At 43.0% G+C, this 11,060-nt stretch overlaps 1 protein-coding gene and 1 pseudogene across 2 annotated transcripts; both read right to left on the bottom strand.

Moving 5' to 3' along the window:
- Positions 1–395: 395 nt before the first annotated feature.
- On the bottom strand, positions 396–3,951 carry LOC121555231 (ubl carboxyl-terminal hydrolase 18). Of its 2 annotated transcripts, none has more exons than XM_041869053.1 (11): positions 3,863–3,951; positions 3,514–3,653; positions 2,940–3,027; positions 2,672–2,808; positions 2,442–2,521; positions 2,184–2,318; positions 1,918–2,013; positions 1,662–1,826; positions 1,351–1,482; positions 1,199–1,242; positions 396–1,072 (listed from the first exon to the last, which is right to left on the bottom strand). In XM_041869053.1, the coding sequence occupies exons 2-11, from the start codon at positions 3,578–3,580 to the stop codon at positions 1,000–1,002; spliced, it is 1,017 nt and encodes a 338-aa protein (XP_041724987.1). In that variant the 5' UTR covers positions 3,581–3,653; positions 3,863–3,951; the 3' UTR covers positions 396–999. The 2 variants fall into 2 exon arrangements, with proteins under 2 accessions (XP_041724987.1, XP_041724994.1); XM_041869060.1 differs by having other exon boundaries at positions 1,662–1,778.
- A 1,836-nt stretch (positions 3,952–5,787) lies between these two features.
- On the bottom strand, positions 5,788–10,664 carry LOC123482618 (annotated as a pseudogene).
- Positions 10,665–11,060: the final 396 nt, after the last annotated feature.

Genomic DNA, 11,060 nt, shown 5'->3' with positions numbered 1-11,060 from the left:
TGGGAACAGTTTTTATTAACTATGTGTGAGATTCCCCAGACAGACGGCCTATACCAAGTTGTACATGAACTACACAGTATGTTGGGAAGGAATAGGTGGATTGGGGATATTCTATCTGTCCCTCACTCTCCTTTTCTGACTGCCCGGTCTAGTGCTGTGGTGAGAGAAAGATGACAGGCCAATGGCCAATAGAATAAATAGAACGAAGAAGAAAATTGAAGATAAGAAAATAACAGAATAGAAGATTACAGAAGATAATAACCTTTCAATGCATGTCATTCCAAGCCACATTTGAGTACAAGTACTGAGAGAGCCTGTGGCACATACGGTGGTGTTTTAGGTCTTGCAGGGCTCACTTCAGTAACTGCAAGAAGACGCAGTACATTGTCAGGTGCTAGCTGTGAAAATGACAGTTTATTGCTCTGTTGACAGCATTATAACGGTAGTGAAATCAAAACAGAACAGAGTAACGGTAACTACTGAATTAACCAATTGTTCTGAAATTAAGTGAGTCACATCTTTTCCATGACAGGCAAATATTATCACCAATGAGTCAATGGCCTTTTTCAGGTTTTCCCCCAAAATACCTCAACACAGCACTCTCTTCAAACCACCCCTGTCTTATAGTGGTTTCAGAACGTGCGGTCTCTGAAGCTTACAAGATGACTGTACTAATGACAGGGTGAAGGGTCTTCGCCTCCACCTATTGGCTAAACTCAGTAATGTGCTATGAATGTCCAACGTATCCAGCATAAACAATATCTCAAAACATATACACACCACATCAAATATACTTAAACAAATAAATGTAATTGCACATAAACAATGACCCATTACCCATCATTTGAAAATGAAAATCATCAACCTAAATTCTATTACCAATTCTACATGAAGACAACAACCCCTACAATAGGTAGTTCACCCAGCAGTGAGTGCACCTTGTGTTTGGTCCTTGATTCCTATGGTCTCCAGTCTCCACTCTTTATCCCTTTAGCTCTGTCAGCCTGAGGACCACTCCTGTTGCTTTCCCTCGGGGGTTCGTCTGTAGAGCAGCATATATGCTGTGCCTTCTCTGTTAACAAAGGATAAGACACCTGTCAACTGACGGCATTGCCCCCCCAGAATTGATAATGTACATTACTGAGCGTTGTCACCATTCTAAAGAGAAGCAATTGAACATTTTGTGATAGATCCTTACCTTTCACTTCCTCCATAGGTGTTCTGTACTTCCTCCCAGCTAACCTGTGTTTGTGCAAATGTTATGTTACTTTTAATGATACCAAAGAAACGTATATGTATAATACAAACTTGCTGAGTGGTGTAAACATTCTTCCACTCATTTTCTCTTACCTGCCGTACATTACTATCATCAGCGTAGTACCAGCTCTGGTCCTTCTTGTGACGAACGTACGCTGTGTAGTGTCCAAACATGGCATCGCCAGAGTGCACTATGACTGCACACAAACTATACTGGCTGTCACTCTGAAAGCATGAACAATTCCTGTACTGATGTCTGTCAGTACAGCTGTACTATTCCCCTCCAATGATGTTGTGATAAAATGTAATTGGGTTTATGTAGGCCCATGTGTCATTTTATTTATGTGCATAATGTTGTATATTAGTATACCTCAAACAAAAATGGTAAACATATGCCTACCTACCTGTACATAACTTTGTGACAGTGCCTCTGCTGTCAAGATCTCAGAAATGTTCAGGGTTTCTGGGAAGGTGACTTTGCAGTGTAGTTTCCTGGTGTAACCACGGGAATTACGGAATCTCTTCAGGTGAAGACACAAGATAGGGGGCAGGGAGATGAGTTTGAAGCCCTACATAAGAACCAAGATGGAGTAATTCAGTGAACAGGCAAATCACAACAGTCTCTACATTGGAACATCCTTTCAGTTAGAAAGAACTGACCTGTTTGGATGGCTTCTTCTCTCCACACCTCTCACAGTAGCAGTTATCCCTGTCCCTTAGCTCCTGAAGCTCGAAGAATAACCGTATACAGTCCTCCTGGAAGACAACAGTATGGGAAAGACACAGAGACTCAGTTTTCATTTTAAACAAACCACATCCTTCCTTTGACAGTTTAAAAAAAGGGCAATATAACAATCAGGGCTAAGTACTTTGAACAGAATCCCAATATAAGAGAAAACTTGAGCCAAGTTTGAGGGAACCCTCACCAGGGAGTTGTGGCTCTCCTTTATGTGCATGGGGAGGCTGAGCAGAAAGCTGGTCCCAGATTCGATGTATGTACATTCTAGACACTGAAGGTACGTCTCCACTGTAACCTTGTACAGAGACTGAATCTCCTGAGCCTGGGGATGGAGAACACAGACAGAGAAACTTCCTATCGTATCATCTCCAACATGCTTTTTGTTGGGTGTCCCTGTTGTTATTTTTTGTTGATCTAATTAAATGTAAATTTAAGTAGTACATACCAAGGCCTTGTCACTCATCTGTTGTTGGATAAGGTTTAGAATGGAGAGGAATACCTCAACTGCATCCTGCTGAACATGGACTGAGAAACACATTCTTGTCAATGTTAAAGTTGCAGACAGAAATATTATATTCTTTGTAATTCATAATTTAAGTCCGAATTTGAGTTGGGTGAAATTGACCCATGTCATTGCTTTTTTTCTCCCTGTAATGACAGGTAGACTACTCATACGGCGGATGTAATTTCTGTCCAGGCAGTGCAGGAAGTCTTGATGAGGAGCAGGCTGGGACTGGTCACTCTGCATGGCTAGTAGCACCTTCCTCAGCTGCAGAGGGACACTCTCCTTGTACTTATCAACTGGGTTCCACCTAAGAACATAACATTCCCAGCACTCAATGCTTTCCCACAAGCGGCCTGTTAAACACCAGTATCCTAACTAATGTCTTTGTTACATGTTGATTCTTAATAGCAAAGTATTGTAACCTGCCACCTTGCTTACCTGTCTAGCAGGTCTACCAGTTCCCAGGTGGCAGAGAAGGACTGCAGCAGAGCGTTCACACAGCATGACAGGCCATAGTTCATCAGGCCTATGGGCATCAATATGATCAGAACAACATAGCTGCATGCCTCAATTCTATCCAGACAGTTAAGTAATAATAATTGATTATGTCTCACAGGAGGTTGGTGGCACCTTAATTTGGGGTGGACGGGCTGGTGGTAATGGCTGGAGCGGAATCAGTGGAATGGTTTCCATGTGTTAGACGCCATTTCCATTCACTCCTTCCAGCCATTATCATGAGCCGTCTTCCCGTCAGCAGCCTCCTGTGCTAGTGACCATATTGATCAATGCAAAGTGTGTGGTGTAAAGTGCAGTGATGCTACTGTTGATTATGGTCAGAATTTGTTCCTGACCATGTGATCAGAACAGGGAGACTCAGGACCCTATAGCGGCTCAGTAGGGTTCAGTTATAGGGAATAGTGTAAAACATGTTCCGAGATCAGGGAAAAATAACCAGCCCATTGGCTTGTTTCAATATCTACTTTCCACCATATGCATATAGTCCAAGCCCTACCTTGTAACCTACTCCTGAAAGGTTGATTCAAACTACGGCTGAACACTGAGAAAAATCTTCCTGCCATCAGGGCTATCGTTTTAGCTCATCGATTGCTGGACTACTGTTGTTGAGTTGAGAAGTCCATGGGGTTCTTCTCCCTATGAGTGAAATACAAATCAATAACTAGATCGTCATCATACATTTTTACATAGCTGAGTTTACTCAACTTTGAGAAACTTAGCTAACATAAGGGGTGCATTTTTTTGTGTGAACTGCATGCAACTGCAGGCTATAGTATATTTTTTGTGAATCCAAAACACTGCATATAACATAATAGTTATTTATTTTAAGCAAAGATGTCACTTACTTAATCGATCTCATTGACTATCCACAGCCTTGGGGAAAAATACTATGGAAAAGACGCGACTTGACTCACTTTCACTTTCTATTTCTGGCAAACTTTAGGTAAAAACGAAACTAACGAAACTGAGTCCATTATATCGCCCTCTGCCGGCCTCTGGGCTAAGTGCCATTCATTTCTACCGATTTCTATTTTCTTATTGTTGGGCTTTGTTGAGGTCGACACATACAGTATTTTAAAACAGCATTGAGTGTCATTATTTGCCTGCAAAATTCCATGTCAGGACTATAAAGTAGTTGACAGCGACAGTTAACACAAATTGGACTTCTGTTATGAAAAGGTTGTCCACATAGTGCTAGATAGCTGTGTAGGCAACAATTTTAAATCAGCATGGAGGCAACCTTTCGCAGCAGGAGAATATATGGGACTTATTTAAGCAATAAGGCACGAGGGGTGTGGTATATGGCCAATATACCACAAACCCCAGAGGTGCCTTACTGCTATTATAAACTGGTTACCAACGTAATTGGAACAGTAAAAATATTTTTTTGTCATACCAGTGGTATAGTCTGATATGCCACGGCTTTCAGCCAATCAGCATTCAGGGCTTGAACCACCCAGTTTATAATATGGAATAAGATATAGAACTATTGATGGGGGCTTCCTTCAGTGGTACAGTATGAGACCCACATAGTTGGTTGGTTGGATGGCACCCCCTAGTGACAAACCTTAGCAAGTTGTAATTTCTTCAATGAAGAATGAGGATGAAGTTCCCAGGGGTTGAGAATGGCAGGGGCGTCATTTTCAGCTAAACCTAGGATATGGCAAAGTGGGGGTGTGGGGTTGAAGCTCATTTAGTATGGCAAAGTTAGTGTGGTGGGGGGGTAAGCGTGAGTAGCAATTAGCTACTACGCACTAGCTCAGCACAGTCGAAGTGAAACAGAAGGTCTCAAGCCATCTTCCAGATCTGCAAACGACCTGGTCAATAAAAACACTAACAGACCAGGACCCGAATGGATACGAGGACAAGTTGATTTTTGGACCCAGCAACTTGTTTTTACCAAATGATGTATATAAAACCCTAGATTGCAGATTATATGTGACACAATGAGAGGCTTTGCCACCTTTGCCATATTGGTACTCCCCAGAAGGAGCAGTCTCATAGATGCAGGTTGGTTGTTTAGCCAACAAAAACCAACCCAAACTCGCAACTATGGGGTCAAAACAGACAGGGTATCAAGCACAAGATAAAACTATTGAACGCAAGCCACCCACAATTCCCACATGGCAGCTTCTTTGTCATTGTTTCCAGCTATCTGACTGTTCAGGAATCATAACAGAGCACGCTTCCAGGCCACATCAATGCAAGGCACATTATTTATGTGATGTCTGCCAACCCATCATTAAAATTGTTCATCACTTGGTTTAATTTTTGGTGCATAATTTACATTTATATTCTGTAGATAGATAGATAGATAGATAGATAGATTGTAATTTACCATTATATAAAGTCAAGTCAATAGCACTACAAAAAATGCTTGTACTTTGTGAAAAACGGATAATAGCACATCTAGTAATCATAGTAAGGTGCATGCTAAGATTAGGCTATAATTTTGTCAAACACATTTAACCGAAAGAAGCTAAACCATTTTCTAAATCACAAAAACCTAGTTTAATATCAAAGGGTTCACAGCTCACAGCTCACAGATGGGCCTCAAGTAATGACACAGGAGTTTAGTGTTTAGGTGCAGGGTGTGCTGGTTGTGTGTTGGTGCAGGTTCCTCGAGGCGCTGGGGCAGCCGCCTGGCGTGGTTGTATGCTGGTGCTGGTGTGGGCGTGTGGGCAGCTGGGTGTATGGAAAGCGGAGCGCTCGGGGCAGCGCCGGTGTATAAAGGTGCTGGTGATGCAGTGCGGGTGCTGACGTGTATTCATTATAGCTCATCCTCACCATAATGGATAGAGGTACTCTTGGGTACACCTGGTGCTTCTCTCAAACACCACAAAGATGGAGGGCTTGCTGACGTCATCCACAAGCTGTCGTAGAAGATGGGAGTCCCCTCCGTCCTTTGAGGGGGCCGGAGGTAGCTGGAGTGCCCTTTTTGGTGTAATCACCTGCCAACACTAACGACAGACAAACATGGACTTTGTATTTGATTGGCCAGTGTAGCTGCTGGAGCATGGCATCCCTGGCAAAGTAACTCCCGAAATTGGACGTTAGGCGATGATGAGCGATGAGAGGAGGATAAAGGGGTAAGCAATAACTAATCACAGGAAAATATATGATATAAATGATATCATCTCGCTTTATGTCAATAATTTGGAAAAAATGTAACAGCACAAGCACGCAGATACCACCTTTCCCATAGGCTGTTCCGTATTAGTCCACAGATCCGCCAGTCAAAGCTGGTGCCAAGGAGATGGCATCGGGGTATTTGGAGTCTGTGCCATGGAAAAGTTGTTTTCTCCGGCCGTACATTCCTCCCTCTGTTGTTCTTCTTCATGAGATCCCTTGCCTTGCAAATCAAAATAATGCCAATTAATCCCCTTTGCCTTGCAATCAGTGTATGTCCTCTTAGAAGCACTGCAGACAGCATGCAGAATGTATTGGAAATCACTTGTATTTCTTTTTAACCATGATATTTGTGACAGAAAGAAGCTGAGAGAGAGAATGCTTGTAAAATGTGTGCAATTATTGTGCGAGCAGTCAGAAGTGAGCATCTATTCTAGACCAATCAATAGCCTTGTAGGTGATAAGCGTCAAAGTTGAAGTTTATGTAGTTTAGGGAACGTACTCACTGAAAGACTTCCCAGAGTGCTTTGTTCTGGAATCCTCTCGATTGGCTTTGTGATGCTGAAGCCTCTCATGGTGTTCTGAAAAAGCCCTTTGAATCTCCTTAAACTCCACTGGACGAGCACGGAAGGCCGACTCTTGATAGGTACATGATGGGCGGCCAGAGGAATACAGTCACAATACACCTTAGCCTACCATATAGGGACAGATTGGAGCAGTTATTTGCGTCCAGGAACAAAACAAACAGCCATCTCCCATTGGTCTAAAATAGCAGGTTCCATGCATCTAGGTAGGACACCTGTGCATCCTGTTTCCCAGGAGTTTGTGCCTTGTCCCAGTGTCCTGCCAAAGCTCTGAAATTTGAGTGATTGCTCGGAGCCCTTTTGCTGAAATGTAGAAGAAGAATACATATTAAAGACAATGAGCTGTAATTGTACAGGTCCTACCAGACAATAGTTCCTGTAATGGCACATGCAAAGATTGGACATTTGGTAGTCTAGCAGTTTAAACATTTACATTCAGCGTTTTCTCTTCTATCGACTACTTTCAAGTTAAGAGAACACACAAGGAGCCTAGTGGTGAAGGAGAGTCATTTAAAGAGCAAATTGATCCATACAAAACGCTCACAACTTTTATCTTACCTTGGTTTTGATAGTCTGTGCACTGAGCTGAAGGAGACAAACACAGGCCGTCTTCTCACAACCTTTCTCTTGGTGCTGTACTGTTTGTTTGCTTTGAATCATGGGCCTGAAAAGGAGCAGAGCTGTCGCGAACAACTAGACAGTTCACTTCACATGCAGATGTCTTTTTTTACTGTAGTGACTCCATCCAGAACTATCTCAATTTGTCACTAGATATGCAGTAGTAGGCCGGTAAGAATCACCGCATATCATTTCGTAATATACTGCGTTTGGTGTATGTGGTTTTAATGCTGCAGTTGGTTTATCTTGGAAATCACGTCGCCTCGTGCTTCACCTGGGAAACTATTGGGAGTTGGTTACAGCCCCGCGTGAACTCCGTCACAGCCTTGTTGTCTTCCCGGAACCTCTTCTCCAGGTCTTCACTGGTGATGGTGGCTGCCCTGTGTCCACCGGGCTCTGTAGGGCAAAACAGAAAAAAGGGTTATGCATTATTTGCATACTTTGATCAAAAGAGGACTGAACTCTGTCCTATTCAACCATCACTATTCAACACTGCCCGCCGTCTACTCACCGCTGATGCGTCCTGGATCCAGTTTGTCAAACTCGGCCCTCCCAGAACCAGGCCCACTTGTGGTGAGGATGAAGGTAGGCTGGAGCACAGAGGAGACCGTGGAGAGACGCCCGGCTTTGTTCAGGACCGCAGGTCATCGTGTCGAAACACACAGGCTGGACTGACTAGACAAGATAAAGGGACAGCGAACCATCAGCAATCATGGCAACAGGGGAAGCTGTATATCATACTAACTAGAAGCATATTTATGAAATAAGGCTGAGGGGGTGTGGTATATTGCAATTACCACGGAACACATTGCCACTTATGCACGACGCAACACAGAGGGCCTAGACACAGCCTCTTAGCCGTGGTATATTGACAATACAAACAGAGCAGCAAAAATAACTGTTTTGATCAGTACCCGTGGTATACAGTCTGATATACCACGTCTTTCAGCTAATCAGCATTCAGGGGCTCAACCACCAGTTTATAAATTGTATTAACTCATTTCACTAGCAACATTTGCCCACCATTGACCAAGTGTCCACGCACGTTACTGTCCATTCAAGTTCATTCTTCTTAAACGTAGAGCACACCTTGTACAAGTCTTTAAGCTGGGTCGCAATAGTCCTTCTCAATCACCTCGTTGTCTTGTAGAGCTGTCCAGTTTAGTCCCTCCTCATCTCCTACTGGTAGGGTATGGTAGAGTGGGCTTTAAAGCACTTATCTGAAATATGAGTAAAGTTAGGCAAGTTGGAAGTCTTATGTTTATTAAGCTATAAGCATTGATTATTCATAAAATTACAGCCATGCAAAAATGCTGTCTTACCACCTGTATGCAACTCCCCTTGATGAAGTACATACATATTTCAGTTTTATCTGAAAAAGAGAACAGAACATTTCCATTTATCAGCAGCAATAAAAACAAAAGTTACACATTTTGATAGCTTGTGACTGGGAACTTGTTCATCATTCATCGGATCTTAATACATACACAACCAAAATACACCTAACTGAGCACATGAAATTATAGGTTATTTTAAACAAGAAATTCGCACAATCAAACTACGCGGTTGATTCTTGTCATCAATGATGGGCTATGACCGCATGACCACCATGCTAAGAGCAGTATTGGTATTACCTTGACCAGGTCCGTTGACCTCTGGGTTTGTGTTAAGGGCAGCGGTAGCAGCAGGAGTAGCAGCATCATGCTCAGTCTCTTGGAGGTGGAGTGCCCTGAGTCTGGCGAGCATAGGAGCTGGAAATAGGGGTGCTGGAGTTGCTGCAGCATCATCTGATAAATTGAAATATATTTTCCAAAAATATATAATTAGCCTATTCCGGTCTGTACAGACATTTATAAAAGCATTCAAAATAATACACCAGAGAGCCGCAATTTGGGAAGCAAGCGCGCCAAATATCGAACTGCTTGTTGCGTTGCGGCCATAGAAATATAATCCATGGAAGGGTCTTGGAACCTCTAACCCTGGTAATTTGACTGGTAAACTCAATGGTACACTCACAATGGCTGCCAGTCCTGACTTCAATAGACACAAACCGCTCTCTGGGCGGATTATATTTTGCTATGGAAGCAGTTGTTGTGTGAAGAGCAGCTATAGGCCTTTTCGCGAAATACTCTCCAATGCAATCTGTGGGAAAATCTTATTTTAAGCAATGTGCCTTCCTGCTTAAAAAAGAGAAGACTAATCTATAGTCTGCAGAAGCTACCAAATGTTCTCTCAACAACTCCCAACAATTAAAGCGCGGAAAACTATGCATATTTTGACCGCGGCCATCACCGGTGAGTAGCCTACATATATTCATGCTATCTTTATCATGGCTAAGCCAGTGCCACTGGATATTTTATTTAGTAGCCTATACTGTAGCCCAGGGTTTCTTAAACCATGGGTCGGGACCCAAAGTGGGTCCTGGGCATGTGAGAGGTGGGTTGCAGTTATGAGAATGTATCTATAATCACACACTATTTCTTCTAACACTTACAAGATATTAGGAAGTAGCATTATGTTCCACTAAATGCTATGTTCTCATAAATTATACAAACTCACTTTACTATCTTTACACATTAGTAAAACGATATTACAGTATAACACAATATTATTTAATGACTTATGAGTTAGCATGCTAATAACAGTGTAGCCCTTACCATGACTACTCTGTGGGCCTCTGTTAGACTTGTTACTTGTGTTAGCGGTTGCATTAGCTTTAGCTCTTTGATGTTGCCGCTTGGCACGGTCTTGCTTTTGCAACCACTCGATGTTCATGTACACAGACTTCAGGGAGGCAATGAGCTCGTTGGGCACCCCTCTGTCCTGCAGGATTTTTAATGGGTGGGGTTCGTAGAAATCATGACACCTGGGACAGTTGCAGCTACCCCTGAGATACATCTCACAGATGTGGAGCTGTCTCGCTATCCTGGCATTTGCCATACTCTCCAAATCTGCTGTTGGAGTTGTAGGCACACTAGCAGAAGGAAAATGTTTGAAGGGAAAAAATATACACACACACACAGTATTCCATTTATAGTTCTGCACACCATGGCACAAGATTGGAGGAACATTAGCTTAATTTAGATCATGATCACTAAACACAACACCTTAACCAGACAGAGTATACTTTAGCATAGGGGCCTGCAGTGTGACGTACTGGTGGTAAGAGGAAGCCATCATTCTGAAGCAGCAGAGTGCACAGCTCAGACTCTGTTCAGTTCCTCCAGTCCGTGTTCTTTTTCAGGATTCTGCTGTTGTCCCCCGAGATCAGGTCATGGTTGAAGTGGCATCCTCCTCTGTAGTCAAAAGTAAACATTTTCTTGATACAACCTTCCATCACACTGGGGCACAAAACTGGTTGAATTAACGTGATTTTCAACGTAATGTGACTGAAATCTACGCGGAAAATACACTGAGTGTACAAAACATTACTGAACACCTTTCCTAATATTGGAGTTGCACCCCCTTTTGCCCTCAGAACGTAGCTCCTCTCACCTCGGTCCGGGCATGGACTCTACAGCAGTGCTCTGAAGCTTCTCCACAGGAATGCTGGGCCCACATTGACTCCAATGCTTCCTACAGTTGTGCCGAGTTGGCTGGATGTCCTTTTGGGTGGTGGACCATTCTTGATACACACAGGTGCAAAACCGTTGAGCGAGAAAACCCAGCAGCTGCAGTTCTTGGACACACTCAAAACCAGTGTACCTGCACA

Source organism: Coregonus clupeaformis, chromosome 4 (genome assembly GCF_020615455.1).
Source record: "Coregonus clupeaformis isolate EN_2021a chromosome 4, ASM2061545v1, whole genome shotgun sequence".
In the NCBI taxonomy this organism is placed as follows: Eukaryota; Metazoa; Chordata; class Actinopteri; order Salmoniformes; family Salmonidae; genus Coregonus; species Coregonus clupeaformis.
Note: the sequence above shows the minus strand (reverse complement) of the source record. Positions and strands in the feature narration are given on the sequence as shown.

What these genes read in the sequence shown, in the direction of transcription:
- LOC121555231 (XM_041869053.1), bottom strand. Translation starts at nt 3,580, where the DNA reads ATGGCAGGAAGATTTTTCTCAGTGTTCAGCCGTAGTTTGAATCAACCT. An exon ending in TTTCAGGAGTAGGTTACAAG is followed by an intron (nt 3,028 to 3,513) that starts GTAGGGCTTGGA and finishes TGATGCCCATAG; the next exon opens with GCCTGATGAACTATGGCCTG. An exon ending in GGACAGAAATTACATCCGCC is followed by an intron (nt 2,522 to 2,671) that starts GTATGAGTAGTC and finishes TGTGTTTCTCAG; the next exon opens with TCCATGTTCAGCAGGATGCA.